This window comes from Struthio camelus, chromosome W, assembly GCF_040807025.1.
Source record: "Struthio camelus isolate bStrCam1 chromosome W, bStrCam1.hap1, whole genome shotgun sequence".
In the NCBI taxonomy this organism is placed as follows: Eukaryota; Metazoa; Chordata; class Aves; order Struthioniformes; family Struthionidae; genus Struthio; species Struthio camelus.
The window spans coordinates 38,537,490-38,555,440 of NC_090981.1; the positions used below are offsets into that span (position 1 = coordinate 38,537,490).

Below are 17,951 nucleotides of genomic sequence, written 5' to 3' on the forward strand. Positions count from 1 at the left end.
TATACTTCCATATTTCATACATCAATTGAATTTTATAGCAGTAATTAATCTCTATTTAATATGCCAGAACCAAATGACTTGAAAGAAAGCTAGCTTTCTGAAAATTCAGTTCTTTACTAAAATATCATAAAAGACATTTCTGCATGTACATTTTTAAAATACTTCATGCTGTCATGTGCTTGTACAAAAATCTCTTAAATTTGAAGGTCTTCCAGAATGAGAAAAATAGAGAATGGAAATTACCTTTTAAAGAGTTCTCAATTAAAACAAAATTTGCAATTGTGACCATTAAGCAAAATCTCTCATATGACAAAAACACTCAGATAGTCCTTCAGGGTACTTAAATGAGTAAGTGCAGGAACATATATAAAAACCTTGGAAGAAAGGAAATACTTCATATAAAAAATACACAAATATGTTAGGTCTTTTCTATTGTACTAGAACAGTTTATACATAATGCATTGTAAATTCTGTTAAATAATCAAAGCACTCGCTCTGGGATACTGCAAATATCGTTTGTGCTAGGAGCCTATGCTTAAATAATTTTTTGTTTTGTGAGATTTTTTCCATTTTTGCTAATGGAACTCTTTTCGTTAGCGAAGTGGGCTGCTAGTGGGAGAGGATGGGACTGCTGCCGCCACCTTTGCCGGGGAGAGACGTCCTGATTGCAATGCTGGGAGAGATGAGGGCTCTCTCTCAGGGGCTGGCACTGTCCTTGTCCTCACGATATTCCTGTGTGGGTCCACCTGTCGGACTGAGGGGATCCGTACCAGTAAGCACCTAAGATTACACATAGAAAAAAAACTGCATGGATAGATTTTACTTTGTGGTGAGGTGCTTTTAAAAATTCTGGCTCTTGTGATTTCCCATTCATGTTCTCTCCTGTGCCTTGTATTTTCGGCTGTAACCTGAAGTGAGACCCCTTCAGGGAAGGGACTGCTACTCCTGCACGTTCGCACAGACTCTAATGCAGGGGGGGTTCAACCTCCAGCCCTTACTAGAGCTGCCTGGAAAATATGTTTTAGCTGTGCGTAAAGACAAAATCAGTGAGATAAAATGAAGACCTCTCAAAATCATCATGGGGACAGAAGTTGGGCACCCATGAGGAGCAGGAAACAGTCAAGATATGTAATTGATATACAAGAAAGCTGGATGAAGTGGGAAGTATTGCCTGAATCGGAGCATGGATGGGAATCTCTCCCTTGTCTCAGGCCAAGTTGTCTGACTGCTATACCACTTACCTCCTGAAAGGGTAGGAGGACAATCTTGTGAGTGTTGCTTTAGGTGAGTGCATACTTTTCTGCTTTGGCGTTGCACAAAAATGTTCTGCTAAACATGAAAAATCTTGACTTTCAGAAATTTAATTGGAACTATAATGCATCTCCCTTTTTTTTATGATCATCAATTTATAACACACATACTATCTCTGGGGGCTCATTCAAAAAAAAAAAAAACCCGCTTAAAGATAATTATATGTGACAAGGTAAAAGAAAAGCTGTCATACATTGAGACAAGATGGCTCTGTCAGTTCATTGCAGTGGCATACAAGTATTCCTGAAATTTCTCAAGTTGCCAAATTCTGACCTAACTAGTTTATAAGGTATCATGATAGGCTGGCAGCTCATCAGAAAGTGAAACAAAATACTATATTTCAGTTTGTCATCTTCTTATTTCAAAAATGATTTTTTGAAAAAATACCTGGAAGTCTTATCTCCTTAATTCACACAAAACCAACAGTAAAAAACTTCTGATACACGTATGTTGATTTGAAATGCATTCCACCATGAGAGATCAGGTGTCAAAAGTCTTCTGACTCTCTTATTTTGAAATGACAAGGTCTTTGGTTCAGTTTGCAGTTAAGTCTCTGAAATGCAGATGGCACAACTCCATTATATGCTTTGTTGTAATTTAGTGGTTCCTCCCCTGGGTTCTGGAATATAGTGTGAACGAGCTGTTAAAACTAACCGTGCGATATAAGTGCTGAAAATAAGATGGGAGAATTTTTTTAAATTATGGTCTCAATCTCTTTTCTCTTTTTCTCTCTCAGAATAAAAACTTTAAAAAAAAAAAACCTCTCATTTATTTTGTAGCAGAACATATAGGGAAAGGGAGCCTCATGCTCCAAAAGAACTGTAGGTTTACAGTTTAAATGGTTAAAGAATATTCTTGCTAAGATGAAAATATCTTTTGAAGGTATCTGAAATCAACTTTTTCACCAAGTTGATTGGTGATGTATCTTGGAATTGTAATCTGAATAACAGTAAACTGCAGACCTTGATACAACACACTTCACTTTGCAAAATTGCAACTTCAGCATTTATGTAGCATTGCAGCAAGACTAAACTTGATCATTAAATTCCGTAAGATAGAAACTTCAGCTTTGCCTGCAAAAGCTGCGCTGAGACCCAGCCACCAGTGCCGAGGAGTTCGCCTCCTGTCACAGCCTGGTTGTGTTGCTTGCCCCAAACGCCCTAAGCCAATGGCTTTCCATCAACAAGCTGGGAAGCGCTTGCAGGCATGGGCTGTTATCCCGGGGGCTGAATGTGAGGCTGAATCAAGAGGCAGGTCTGCTGTCCTAGAAAATTCAGGTCTTTATACCCTTATTAAGAAGAGCCCTCCCTCCTATGTTTTTGTGACTGCTTGTGTTGTGAAACAGGACATGAAATATATGATCTGGTACTTCTTTTCAGATGTCTCTTAGGTAAGTTTTAACTGTTCAAACTTGCTGTCCCCTTCAGAACAGGGGGCCGAGGAGCTGGAGTCCAGGCTAAAAGCAAAAGACAAACTTGAGAGTAGCAGATGTCAAGAGGAACAAACAGAATTTATTCCTGTGGAAGAGTAAACAAAGCGCACATGAATAAAGAACAAAACAATATAGTTAAATCTATTTCTAGAGGCAAAATGATTTCTAATGCTATGTTTAGGCTACTTCCATATGTTTTAATGTTTCATTATAGCTAAGTTTTATCCTTGCTATAGGAGACATATGAGGTCCTGGGTCTAGAGAACAGTTTTGAGTGACCCCCTGAGCACAAAGTTTGAGAGTGGCAGTTCAGGAGCAATGTGCACCTGAAGAGGCAGAAGGCAGCTATGCTAAATCAAAGTTTCTTTCACCCATGGCTTTCAAAAGAAGATCTAGCATTCTCATGATACAAAGAAATTAAAATACAAAAAGACTCAGTATTTTGTCCAGGTCTGATCAGAAGAAGTGCCTTTTTCAGGTGGATGAACAGAGTCTGTAGAAACTGGGGATTCATTCCCATGCAATATATGTTGTAATCTTTGAAATCTGTGTATTCCTAAGTATTACTGCCAGTTGATCAAACTCATTTGAGGCTGAGGCTGGATTTCTGCAGACTGGAGTGTAAAACAACCAGAGGAAGTGGTAGAAGAAAGATGATGCTTTACATGCAGTATTTTTGCAATGATTCAGGGTGGAGAGGTCTGGGACAGCTGGCTTATCTGATGTGTCTTAATAGTGGGGGGGGATCTTTACTGGAGATTTCAGAGAACTACCTCCATCTTTTCTCTAAACAGCTGCTTAGAATGGGATTTGTGTTTGATAATGATTTAATGCTGTCAATAAGGATTTAACGTTGTTGTAAAAGGGAGGACAAACAAGCAGGGCAGAACAACCTTTGCTATTAGAAGAGCTGAAAGTCCTGAGGCATCCACTGGGCAAGTGGAGAAAACGGGACCCATGTGCCAGTGAGGGTGACAAACGTAAAAATGAGGTGCGCGTTAAGTTGCCTTTGTAAGGCAGTGAGGTTTATTCAGTTGGATGGTATCTTGCCCGCTGACTGATTTGCTTTTACGTACGGGTGAAGTTTGGCAGCTGGTGGCAGTCTGGTTGGAGGTGCAGGCCACTGCGGGCCCAGAAATGCAGTATCTGAGATGCCAGACTACCCTTCACCACAGGGTGCAAAAGCATTTTATTTACTGATGCAGGTGGCAAAGTATGAGGATGTCATGTACGCTCCGGATGCCCCTTCTTCCCCTCAAGCTATCCTGCGTACCCAGCAGTCCTGTGGCCAAAGGGCTTTCATTCACGTGAAAACAACAGCCATTACAGCATCGCCAGGATATTGCTGTGCTTTCAAATCCGAAGCCCCACTACGTGCCCCTTACTCCGAGTGACGGGGACCCTTTACTGGAGTGTGTCTTTGCCTTGTCGTCCCTCTGCGTTGAGGACATTAAAGACATTAAAATGACATATTAGTGCTTAACTCGGAGCTTCCTATAGAGAAAGTAGTGAAGCCAGGTGAGGAGTCCTCTGCAGGAGCTGTTATCCCGTGCACGTTAGTGCTCAACCTCTGCACATGACTCTCTTGCTGAAAGATCGACTCTTCACCATTCCTATAACTCCGAATTGCTATCCTTTTCTCATTTCACAAGTGTATAGGGAATTATTTCAGCTGACATTAAATTTCTACTTCAGTGACTTCAGTGGTGTATAGAAAGACATGTAAAGCACAACACGGTAGAATAACATTTTTCCGGGGTTGCTCTCACACCTTTCATCTGTGCGTCCTTCTCCTCTTTTGTGTTCTTGTGCATTTTACATATTCACATTATGGGTTGCAAAGAATTTGTTTTTAAATACACTCAGACATTTAGCTGTTGAATGACGTTTTTGTTGGGTATCTGTCCTTTGTAAAGGGTGAAAGCTCATTTCCATGATAAGAGAGGGAATCCAAAATGCTTATGGCACCGATTTTTTTTGTTTCCTCCTTCCTGCAAGCAGTCGGAAAGAGAAAATCCATGGTATAGGAGGAAAGAAAAAAGAAAGAAAAAGTACTGGGTTTTTTGTTTGTTTTTGCATTGAGTTTGAGTGTGTTCCTGCACTGCATAGCCACTTCTCTCATTTTCCTCTGATGCAGCATTACACGATACTACTTTTGAACCATAAAGGTTTGAGGAAAGAAGACTATTCCTTGCTTTACGCAACAAAAAAATCTTGTTAACTTAACTGGAAACTTTGCATGTCCAAGGAATGGAGGATCTGACTGACTTTGGGAAGAGATTAAAAAAAAAAAGAAAAATTTCCTTTTGCAGAACCAGTGTCAACCAAAATAAGAATTTGGCAGTATTCCCGTGGTGGTGATAGAGACAGTATATACTCTTTTTTTTTTTTTTTTTTTTTCCCCTCTGAGGGAAATATATGTCGATGACTTACGGAATCACAGTAGCCACTTATGGTGAATGGTGTATGACAAATCCCCGATGAACAAAATGCACATTATTAGAAAACATTGTGGAAAGAAATACTGCTTGAGTGCAGCAGTGGCTTTTTTATAGCCTTAATCATAATTGAGGTAGCAACATAATCTGCATCTGCACACCTTGGACTCAGAGCCTGTCTGATCTCTCACTTTAAGAAGGCTCAAATCTGGCCAGTGCTTTGATGGGAGTCTAGGATAAAGCTAATCTAAGTAATGCTGGTATCCAAGATACCCTAAGGTGTTACAGGGTAATTCTCAGGTTACACTTATGTTTACTGGCCAACTTCTAAAATTGGCAAGAGGTTTACCAGTGGTAAAGATAAGCTTATTACTGCACCACATAAGGGAGTTGTTTGGTTCACCTTTTGTATAACAAGTACTAAAGCTTACATGCTTTTAAGCATTGTTAAGATTCTTACACTAAAAAAATGTGTTCCTCTTGTGCATTACGAGTATTTGCTGTAGTGGCTTTATTGATGGCTTTTTATCTAAATTTAGTGTGGTAAACTGCTGTCTCCATTGGTAATGGCTATCGGCTTCTCCCTTTGATGTTGTGCTGCATGACTTCAAGGGGTTAATTTGAGCATTTGAGGTAGGACAGAAAGTAATAGTGAAAGGAAGGGAAAAATAAGGTATCAGTGAAGAGAAGGTGAAGGAAACAATAAGGAAATTACTGGCTGTGGAATAGCTCTTGCCTGTCTCCAAAGGAGCTGGCAAAGTTGTGTTTTCTCGTGTGAGGGTAAGTGGAAAAGGTAAAAGAGGTCTTCATTTCCTATCTTAAAGCAGTGGATGGGAGAAAAAAGGAGGACAGAATGGATAAGGCATTAGTATCTGGCACTTCTTAAGCCTTTCATGTTTTTGACAGTGAATCTTGGAACAGGAAGCACATCATGAATTTGCATGACACAAGGTGGGATCTTGCGTTCCACATAAATATTAAAACATATAAAAATAATATTAATGTATATTAAAATATATAGGAGAAAGCGAAAAATATCATCAGTGATTACAAGGTTACAAGGAGCTACACGAGGGTTCCTGCTCAGGAAAGGGAGCGATGCCACGCTGGAAGGGGGTGATGTGGTGTGACTTGCGCCTTTTGCTTCCCAACGCGAGGGTGTCTGCTCTGGCCGCAGCGGCTCGTGCGCTCGCTCCTGCCTCATCCCTGCTCCGGCCGAGTGCCTATGCTGCTCGACAGTCACTGAGGATTTTTAGATATGTAAGCAAATAAGGGAAAGGGAACCTTCAAGATGACCTGGATCCTGGCGTTTTCTGTAAGAGAATAAGTTTGCGTGCCTATAATATTCATAAGTGGTGGTAGAGTCAGCAGTCAGGTTTCCCACAGTCACGTAAAGCAGTTGCTTCAAGAAAGATGCACAGGACAAACAACAAAATCCACTGTTTTCAAACAAAGGACAAAGAAAGACACTGGGTGGGAGTGCTGTGCCATGCTGCAGCCCCGACAACTGCATTTATGGCCTCCGACGACAGCACTCGCAGCCGAGCCCTCGCAGAGGAATTGCAGGCTGGTTCAGTAGGAGTCGTGGATATCCCTTTTGCTAGCACCGTACATAGATTCGGCTTACAAATACTAGAAAATTGGTACTGTGAAAATGTTGCTATGAATAGTTACTACGTTTGACTTGGGAGGAGAGAAGGCTCTGCATCACTGAGCCATCCTTGCTGCCCCGAGCTGGGCAGGGTATTGCCTTGCCCTGTGCTGAGCAAGGCTCCCCTGTGAGGACGAAGGTGCTGGGTGAAGGGCACCTCTAGCAGGATGCTCTCCCCCTCCCCCCACCTTGGTCTGGGGGTTCCCGAAATACGGGTGAATGAGCCGGAGGGGAGCAGCATTTGGAGAGGAGCCCAGCAAAAGGGGCACCAAGCAAGATGCAGGAGCAGCCTGATGCGCTTGGGTGGGGAGATGGAAAGACTTTGGTTGACTAAGACTTTTTCAAAACATGAAAACAAAAAAGCATTGCACTTTAGGTAAGAACCAAACATAAAAGCCTTTTTGTCTTTTCATTCCTTTTGGCTGAATAAACAATGCCTTGCTTTGAAGAAGCTATTTTTGTGTCATTTTAAGCAGCTGCTAGTCATAGGATCTCGTAGAAAAAGGCTTCCAAGTACCAAATGGAGTTAGGCCCTTTACTTTTATCCTAATTGGGGAAATAGAGGGGCTGCAGTACGGGATTATTCCCTCAAGGGAAATAAAAAAAGGCAAGCCTGCCACTTGGGGGTGCATGCATGCTGGGCTGCCACAGCAGCTAAAGCACAGCTTGCCTTATAATTATGACAGCTGGATCCTTGGTTGTAAACTAAAGATAAGCAGTAAAATTAGCACTGCTGTTGAGAAATGATGCGTTAATATCGGAAGCTTTGTAAAGGCTTCCTGAATTCCTGCTATCTCTGTATTGATAGTAAAGCAACCCTCCAGGAAAAAAGTATTTTCTTCTCAGATAGTAGTTCTTTGGGGAGATCTCTGGCATGGAGACTGAGGAGTAAAATCCAAGTTGCTGTAGAAGTAGTGATGTAATTGCAGAGTATGTTAGTGCAGCAAAGCGAAGGCATGGCTGTAGCCTGCACAAGGGCTGCCAGATAAAGTAAGCTAGCATGCTTAGCAGTGAAGGCACGATGAAGTTTTGGTGAATTCTCCCAGTTACTGTATATCTGGTAGATAGCCTGGGCCAGAGCCCATGCTTCCCTCTTTCTTTGAGCTTCCTTAGAGTAGAGGAGGTTTTCTTTTTTTTTTCTTTTATTTTTTTCCCTTTTTTTTTTTCCACCTTGTCCTAACCTGCTGTTCAATTTTGGTCTGCACAACTAGAGTGGCTACATCCCACCAGCGAGGCTTGCACTTCGGTGGTGGATGAAGCAAGTGCTTAGCATGCGTCTCTGCTCTGGGTGCCAGTAGGAAGTGCTCTGGGATGCTGGGTGCGCCGGGTAAAGGAACGTTATTTCTCAGAATTTTAAGCAATACAAAAAGGCTGATCCTTTTAATTCTCTCCTCACTATGCAATATGTTGAAACTTAAGTCTTTAAAACGTCAAAGAAAAATGTGTTTAATTGCAAGCTCAGAAATAAAATAGGAGCTTTAAGGAAGGCCTGTCACCCTGCCACTTACAGGCATTTAATGGTAGACAAAGAGCTTATAAAATGAAATATTGAAAACTATTGTGAAATGGTAGCCAGCAGAGTAGAGGACTTAACAGGTCATTTCCTGTTTTGTGATGTCTCTCCTTGCTGTCATGTAAGAAAGCCTGGCCATGGATTCAGTTGTATCTGTAGAAAAGCCTTTTAACAGCATAATGTGTCCTCACTGAGCAATTACATTAACATTTGATATAATGTTGTGGTTTTTTTCCCTATGAGGGCATGCAGAGGGGATGCAAATACAATTTCAGAAGATCCTTTTCGTTCCCGCTGCACAATTAGTGCTTATTTCACTCTTATATGTGTATACACGTGGGCAGACATATATATTTATATGTGGTGTTTCTGACACAGGACATTCCTCTCTTGCACCTTGGGCTGCTTCTGCAATCTCAGTTCTTGCTTTGCTTTCCTTGCTATGAAAGACGGGATGGCATCTACCCTCGCCAGCTCACAGCGCTGGGAAGATAAATACTTAAATTCTGCGCCGTACCCCCGGTGGCAGGATCTTGCACGTCCCTGGGCTGTTTGCACCTTTAAAAAGGACGTGGAACGGGCCATTCAAACGGCGCAAAGCGCCAGCCCTGCACACCTGCAAAACAAAAAGTTTGAGGGCAAAAACCAGCCGTGGGACCCGCGTTGGCCCCCGCCCGCTCCTTCCCCGGGGAGGGCACCGGCGGGGGGTGGAGGGAGGGGGCGGGGCAGCGCCAGGGTGTGGCCGCCGGCCCCGCCCCCTCCCCCCCCGCAGCCAGAGCCGCTTCGGGGCGCGCAGAGCGGCGCCGAGCCGGTGCGGTGCGCGCAGCGGTGCGGTGCGGTGCGCGCAGCCCGGCGGCAGCGCCCCGCCCCGCCCGGTCCCGCCCGGCCCGGCCATGGTGGAGGCGCGGCGGCGGCCCCCGCTCGGCGCGCCGTGCCGCCCTGTTCCGGGATATCGTCCCCTGCGCCGCCGCCGCCGCTGCTAGGGAGGAGCCGCGCGGGCCGAGGGCGGAGGCAGCGCGCCCAGGGGCGCTTGGCCGCGGCGCGGCGCGCGGAGGCATCGCGGCGGGAGGACCATGAGCCGCGCGGTGCTGGCCTGGCTGGTGCTCTGCGGGGGCCTGGCGGCGCCGCGCCGCGCCCGAGGTGAGCGGCGGCGGCCGGGGCTGGCGGCGCGTCCCGCGCGGGCTTGCTTCTCTCCCTTACCCTCCTCATCCCCCTCACCCCCCCCCCCCCAAAAAAAAAAATCCTTTTGCTTGCCCCTACGTTTTAAGAACCTAAGGGAAGGAGCCGTGCTCGGGCATGTTCTGTTTAGAAACTGCGCTCTTAATTAGTGGGGGAAGAAATGCCGTGAGAGCTTAAATGTAATCCAGATGAGCGGCTGGGGTGATTTAATAATATCCGCAGAGCTGTCCACATCCCCCCTCCCGGTCCTCCCTTTCATTTGGCGGCTCTTAGGTCGGTGCTGAAGATCCAGCGAGGCGCGGAACACTTTGCAGGCGCATCCAGGGGCTTTCGTGTCGCTGTGGCAATGAACAGCTCTGTCAGCCTCCCCGCTTTCTGCCTCCCCCGAGCTGGGGCAGCCTTCATCGGAAACATGCATGCAAGCCCTTCTCCCTCCCCTTTAAAAAACAACCCCAGGAAAAAAAAAAACAACTTCAGAGCTCTTCGAGTAGCGCTCTTTATTTTCATTTAAAACCCGTGCTTCACCCGGCGTATCACAGATGGATTTTTCTCTCCTAGCTTTAAAGAAAGTTGCAAGGGCTCATCCTGTCACTGTCCTCGCGCCGTAGGGCGGCGGCAGGCGGATAACGCGGCGCTCTGCTACGCGCGGCGCTCTGCTACGCGCGGCGCTGCCGGAGGGCTGGGGGCGCGGGGGCTCCGCCGGCTGCCGCCGGGCGCGGAGCGGCAGGGGGCCGGGAGGGTGTCTGAGTGTGGGCGTGCGCCCCTGCCCGCTGTGCGCGCACGGCGGAGCCCTGGCGGCGCGCTCCGAGGCGCGGGCTCCGCGCGTCCCGTCCCGCCCGTCCCGGGGCGCACCCGGCGCAGCGGCCCCTTCGCCGGCGCTGGTGCCGTCCGCGCGCGGCGGGCTGGCGCCCCACGCGCGTCCCGCGGCGCGGAACCTCCCCCCCCGCGGGGTGCCCCGAGCCGGGGCTGGCGGCCGCACCCCTGCCCCTGCCCGACCGGCGGCGCCCGCAGCAGCCTCTTCGTCCTCTGGGGCTGAGAAACTTGCAAGCGGTGCCGCTGTGCAGAGACTGTTTTCGTCCTGCCGTGTGGTACAAGGGGGGGAAAAAAAAATCTCGCGTTAAAGACCTCTTTTAGTCCTGGTAGGATCTTCCCGAAGCTTAGTAGAACAGCTGTTATCCTAATGAGGGACCGGCTGATTTCTTTAACTTTTGGAGCTGGTCTTGTCTTTATTCGTATTTTTTTTTATTTTTAAAATGAAACCGATGTATCAGTAAAATTGAATATTTTATTAGCTCTTAAATTATTCATCACGGTGGCTTCTCAAAATCCAATAACATTCGCACAGTTGCAGCGAGCATGTGATAGCTTATGCAATCTGTCCTTGTACCTGCAGTTTATGCCTGAAGTCTTTTAAGCAAAAGACGGTGTATCTGACACAAAGTCTAGACATGTCATAAATACTTTGCATTGGGTTTCTGTAAGACTTCGAACGGTTCACATCTAAGACATTTTTTCATTTAAGTCTATGATGTTGAAATGTTTTTAGGTAACTCACCAACAAGGAGAGCTTTATAGGTTTTCTACAGCAAGTGAAATAGAAAGAAATAATCCATTGGTTCTGCAATTACTAAAGTTCTAATTGTTTAGTTGAAAGTTTGTCCATGGGCTTCAGAAAGGAACAGAACAAAATTGTATCCAGTCTTTTTTTTTTATGCTGAAGCTGAATAAAATGCTGCTCGACAGGTCTGATAGAGTGGGTTAATTTTGCTCACTGTCGTAGCATTCACTTTTAATAGACCTTCTCAGAGTTATGATGATTGTAAGCACTGTAAGTAACTGGAAGTCTTCAGAGATCAGTTTTTGAACAGTACAAAACTTTTTGTGCACTGTTTGAAAATTGCGTGCCTATTAGTCCATCTGTATAATGGAGAATAATGAATGTATAATGAAAACCTGTGCTGGTGCCATCTCTGCAGCGGCCGATTCTTTTCTCATTTCTTTTTGGGTAAATTCCAACTGCAGGTTGAAGTTAAGCCATATATTTCATTCCTGCTCTGTGTTTTAGGTCTGCCATTAAAGAACAGCAAAGATGAAGGAGGGGTGGGTGGGTTGTTGGGGTTTTTTTTGGTTATGTATGTTGGTACGAAGATATGCTTCCCTGAAAATTATTTATTATAAAATACTAACTGTTCATTTTTATTGCGGCTCTGAAAAGTAATGACAGAAATCAAATTCCTTTTGATTTATCTTATCTTAACTTTTTAATTTTTTATCTATGGAATACATGTATACTGTATCGGCAAGCCCTTAAAAAAAGGCGGGGAGAAGAGGAGGAGAGAGAGAGATGATGAAAAAGTCATCCCAGTGCAAGACTAGAATTTTATTCTTTGTGGCCAGTGTAATAAATTTGCAATCTCATGCACTGGTACAGGAGTTTGATCTTGAGAAATATGTTTATATGCACATGTATGATGAAACTAGGCTTCAAGGGTGCAGCAGTGTCTAATCCTCATCTTGCAAGAAAGATGCAGATGCCTTTTTCATAACGGATGTCCTCTTATATTTATTTCAACATGGCTGTAAGGGTTAACGTTTGCTGCTGTTGCTGTTCCCTGGTCAAATCTGAACACGAGCCAATCTGATGTTCCCCCCTGTAGTGGACAGACAGTAGGCGCAGTGACTACGAGAGATTGTTTTGGGGGAGCAGATATAATGCATCTTGCCCATAGCAGTAATGTAGGCTTCTTAGTTCCCCTCCCCCCCCCCTTTTTTTTTGAAAAGCAAAACAAATAAGATTTGTTATGTGAAACCTTGCAAACAAACATTTTAGCTGGGGTAGTCTAACTTGCATTATTGTTAGTTTTTAAATGCCAAGCATCACTTTAACATAGACGGCTGGAACAACTTCAGTCATTTTTTTTAACTTTTATTTTTAGATAACTTTGTTTTTTGTTGTTTTTCTGAATATTCTTTAGCGTATTACAGTAATGATTTGAAGAGGCAAAGTTGTGGAAACATTTTCAAGCGTAGCCAATTCTCAGTAACTATTGAATCTCATATTGGGTATACCACTTCCTAAATTTATACTGGTAATGCATATTTCAGTTGAATCAATACCATTACAGTGAAACTCCACAGTATTTGAAGAAGAGCACATAGATTTGCTGTGAAAATGTGTGTGAGGTAAAGCACATCATTGCCAATAGGTTTCGGAACAGTCGGTTAAGATTATGAGATCAAATGAAAGGAAAACATAATTTGTAACTGATGGCTGTTTTAGTCCTCAGATTTACCTCATGGGATGGGGTGAGCTGATCAGCTACAGCAGCGGAACTGCAAGTGCATAGCAAATCAGAATACTCAATGCGCATGTGTTAAATGCGTTTGCAACAGGATCTTGTGAATAAGATTTCACCATTTGAGTTGTATTTATTGTGGAACTGATCCTTAATTTGTATCGCGCTTTTTCAGTCAGCTTGTTGCTGAATTGTTATGTGTGGTCTGCCTAAAAATGATATTGACCTTGCCAAAACCAGACAAACCTAGCTTCATTTTCTTTATTTTATGTCTATGTCCTGTGAGCCTGAGATAAAGTATTTGAGGACTTCTAGGGAACTACTTCAAAGATGTTGCTTTCTCTCCATTACTCTGGGAACCTTCGCTCTACTCTGAGGCACAGAAGTTTCTATAAAGCTTCTTACTGCAGCTGGAATGAGCTGCAGGGAGCAGAAGTGCTGAGAAACAAGAGAGGTAAATTGCACAACACAATCATTCACATATAACTATACTGAAAGACCAAAAATATCACTGACACTTTTTAAGACCAAGATTCTTCTGTGTTACTGAACGTTTTTGCATCTGTGGACAACATCTGCTTCTGTGCAGACTGCTGACAATGTGACCCAGCATAATGACTTTCACTGTTCTTTTAACAAATTACATTTGTATTCAAATTGATTTTCCATGACTGCTACTATAGCCTCCAGAAAGCGTATAGCAGCCATAGTATAGCATCCTGCGTATGTCTGGTCAGCCTAGGACAGCATTTGGTGTCAAGCCATGTATGGTTATAACTGGAAGGAATAGTCTTAGTGGTACTGGTTATTTTTGTTTTGTTTTGTTTTTTGGTTTTTTTTAAGTCTCTCCAACCTTCTTCTTTCTGTGTCCTGTTTAAATCTTTTGTCTCTTTTTTTAGAAGATACATTTCATGTAACGCTGTATATCAATGGTAACATAATGAAAAAGGGCACTTTATTATCCTTCCCCACCGCCTCCCCCCCAACATTTTTCCAATAACCATCCAGTTGAAAATCAAGGAAATCATCCTCTTTGGAAGTTATTTTGAAAGACAGTCACTTTCCATTAAGAGGTATGCGTTTTAATGAATTGTTATATACAGCACGTAGTTTTGCTGTGGCAATGACAAACTCGTAGCCTGATGTATGTTCAACATAAGTAAGGTATCAGAATCTGGCTCTAAAAAAGTTGACCTTACAAGGCTGCAAGACTGAGAAACAAATCTGTGTTACTCTCAAATTCATTGTCAGTTACATAAGAGTTAGCGTGTTGCTCTTTTCTGTTTTCTATGTATTTACACATTTCAAACTTACACAAATCACAAGAGCATTTCCGAAATCTTAAAGGATAATCAGGATTGCATTACAAGTGATATTGGGCTTTTCTGAAGCATGCTTGAAGCTTAGCTGCATCAAGTTTGAAAGAACATGGGTTGAACATCACAACTGTATTAATTTATCTCAACTTTAAAACCAAGTTCATGGTGAGAATGTGAGTTTAATCCTTTTTGGATTAATTCTCCCATAGTAGAAAATGGGAGATTAGTTGAGAAATTCAAACCTGAATAGCAGATATTAAGAACCTTAAAATTTGCAAACTTGAAAACCTTAAAGTGCTGTCATATGCTGGAGGACCTACACACCTTTCCTATTTAAAGGAGGTGGGTGGAAGGAGTTGGGTATATCCACTATATAGTATGTACACAGTTTTCAGCAAGTATATAGTGGAAGTACATTCACTTATACTGCCGTATGTCTGGTCTGATACTTCTTAAAAGACTTTTAAAAAAAAAAAAAAAAAGTTTGAGTAATGTTAAATAAGATTTGATCATCCTGTGAACTTAGGATGCAAAACTCAGTGCTTCAAAGCAAAATTGGTTGTATTCAACAAAAACTGCACTGAAAGCAATGAATTTCTAAAACTGGTTTCGAGACTCTCAGGAGTATTCCTCACTCCGTCCCACCAAACTCATTTTTAAAGTGCCACTTGTACGCTAATGCCCTTCACTACTAGAAGGGTTCTGAGGAACTTATTTAAAATACAAAAGGAAATATCTATCTCCATTTGAACCAAGTAGAGAAAAAGGATATCTGGAGTATCTGAACTGTAGCACTCACGGCTGCAGAAAGACAATTTTTCGATTTTCAGAATTTACAGTTTTGGCTGTAATATTTGATGTAGTAGAACTTAGCACGGAGTAGCAGCAGATGACTGGTGATAAAGGGCGCCAGGGAAGATGCGTTGTGTGCACTGAGCTCAGGGCCTTGCGTGCCCAAGCCCAAAAACGAAGGGTGCGAGGGGGAGCTGTGGGACCGCCGCTCTTCTGTGGCCCTGTGGTGCTGGAGAGTGTATGGGAAGTCGCAGCCTCGTGGGAGCAGGACGTTTGCAGCTGTGGTTTAGTTTGTTTTTAGCAATTCTGAGCTCTTTTCACTGTCTGTAATGACAATAGGGTATGGCTGATTTTCTAATGATATGGTATGTATGGGGCAAAGCAGCTTCCTTCTTGCTCCCTTATAGAAATACTGGTGTGTCCCCCCAGCTAGTTTCATTTCAGTACAGAGCAGAGAGTATTGCAGTCAACCTTCTTTCCTTCTTCCTATCCCACTCCCCTTGCAAGCTGTTTTTTCCTTAATTGTTTTCTGTTTTGAATGGCACAGTGATTTGTGCATAGCTAGATGTGGCCATACTTTAGGCTAAAGTTAAAACTTAGGCTCATAGGACATTTTTATCTTTGAGTATTCTTCCAGCAGTAACTTTTTGGCAGAGACGCAAAAGAACTTGAAAGAGCTGATTACTTTGTCAGTTTTTAGCTGCAGTAATTTTTTTGCCACATTTCTATGTTGAGAGGCTGACAAAATTTCTACAAAAACTACTTTTTTCCCGTCATTGTCAAGAAGCTGGGTCAACCTGTATAATTATGGAGAGCTGTGACAGCAGTGGGTAAATAACAGTAATTTCTGCCCTGTGATTACTCATGTCCCTATGTTTCTACAGTAGTGTAGCTATCATAGACAATACAGGAAATACTTTCAGATAAGACTTTTGTATACCGTGCCTAAGTGTGAAAAATAGAAAATAAAAGATGTTTGATTTATTTTATTTTTAACATTTATATCTTTATGTCCATCTCCCCTTCACATATGACAGCTTCTATCACTGCTGGTATCATTGCATACAACCAGTCCCTTTAATCCAGGCTTGCTATCTGATTATTCTCTAGTATAGTCCCACAGGTCATACCGCTTTAACCTCTTTGCCAGTTTTTATTTTTCTAGTTAAGTGTTACATCTGGATAATTCTGTACTAATATACATTTAAAATGCTGAGCCTGAGTAAAAGTAGAATAGTAAAAGGTGTGGCTCCAGCCGATGGTGATGCAGCCTCCTGGCCACTGAAAGAATGAAGCACGGATCTAGTTTGCAGAAACTTATACTTCCTAAATTGGATAGTATGGCCAGTCTAGTTGCTGTTTGCTACTGAAAGACTCTTCCTTAGTGCCAGCGCTGGTGATGGTCTTACGCAGAGCAATTCACTGTCAGAAAAGTATTATTTTGTCTGCAAAGTTAATTGTCAGGTAGTTGAGCTTCCTGGCATGACTTGCCTTGGCACACAGCAAGCCCCAGCACCAGGGCAGGGAAGGGGATGGGAACGGGCAGAAGCGAGTGGCATGGGGCAGTTGGATGTGGCCTCCATGTCAAGTCTCAAGCGGTTTCTGTAGGGTGCAGCTATCACTGAGTAAAGTATCTGCAGCTTAGGCATTTTTTTGCTGAAAGGTACATTTCTGGACTTGCACCTCCAAGTACTTACTGACTATCGATGGCTGTATGCATGTCCCAAGTCTATTGTTCAGTGCAGAGTCAAACAGATTAACTTAAACCATTTTGAGTGGTGATACAAGCTCACTCGTCTACCCTACCCGAAGACCTAAAAAGTTAAGTTTCTCCTTACTTCATGTGTATAGCTATATATCACCTGCCATGGAGACCAGATATAAAAATCAGGCTTGTTAATATGCATTGTATTCCTTTCAACATGTGTTTGCTTTGCCGTGGTGTGAGCGCGGAGAAGTAAATCCTGTGCTTCTGCCACCCTCTTCCAGTCCTGAATCTCTGTGTGCTGCCTTGCCATCCCGGGGCAGATCTGATGCCGATTAGCTAAACTGTCCTGAGAGGTTATTTTGATGAGGACAGATTATAGTGTTTTCTTTCCCTAAGTATTTTGTGCCAAATATTTAGCTTATGGATAAAGATCACTGTTCCCTGGCCACACAAAGTAAGCAAGGATCAGGCGTTCCTCTTATGCTCTTAGTAGAGCGGGAGGAGCTGCATTCCTTAGCACTTCTTCCCGTGCTTTCAGGTAATTTCTAAGCAAGTAAGCTGCTTTAAAACCGCTGATGATTAGACGTGGTTCTGTCCCTTCCATTCAGTCTTACTTTATGAAGGCTGAACAGAAAGAGAAACAAGCAGTCCAACTGAGTTGTTCAGCTGGAGATATTTATTTTCTTGTCAGTTATTTTTGACACTTACACTTGGGAGGGAAAAAAAAACACTAAATGCTTTAGTTACTCAAGGAGCCAAAAAAGAAAACTCTTCAAAATATTGATGCAAAATATTCCAGTTAGTTGTTTCTTTAGAATCTCCTTTGCCCTTCATGAGCATATTGAGTCTAGCTACTGGATTCGGTTGTACAAAAACTGCATCTTTTAGCGAGTAAATGACTTGACAGGCAGTGCTGTGGTATTTGCAAGTCACAAAGTCCCTGCAGCCCAGCTTCGTGCATGAACTCTGTGGGAGCTGTGTCTCTTCCCTGGGTCTGAAACACCAATGAGTCTGCTACTTTTTTTTCTTTTTTCTTTTTCTTTTTTTAAATTTCCATATAAAGCAATAAATAGCTAAAAATAAGTACTTTACTTTCTTTTTCAATAATGAATCTGTGCTTATGGCCTTATACTTAAAGAAAAATTTGAATAAAATTTTAAAAACAAGCTAGAATTTTCCATTTAAAGCAGGGGAGGGAAGGAGGAATATCCTGGAATAAAGATCATTCAGATATAATTACAATCGGTTACCTGAACTAAGCTTTTCCGCTGGTACAGCGTTTTCTTCAGAGGTGAAGAACTGCAGCAAGAAA

At 43.1% G+C, this 17,951-nt stretch overlaps 1 protein-coding gene across 2 annotated transcripts in view; it reads left to right on the forward strand.

Annotated features, from left to right (window-relative positions):
- The first annotated feature begins 9,346 nt into the window (after nucleotides 1-9,346).
- The window catches only part of LOC104150522 (EGF-like repeat and discoidin I-like domain-containing protein 3), a 251,960-nt gene continuing 243,355 nt past the window's right edge, over nucleotides 9,347-17,951 (forward strand). Inside the window, exon 1 of one of the 2 annotated variants that reach the window (XM_068925621.1) lies at nucleotides 9,347-9,485. In XM_068925621.1, coding sequence (XP_068781722.1) covers nucleotides 9,419-9,485 — 67 coding nt within the window. In that variant the 5' untranslated portion in view covers nucleotides 9,347-9,418. The remainder of the gene's footprint in view (nucleotides 9,486-17,951) is intronic. The other variant, XM_068925620.1, reaches the window with a different exon arrangement.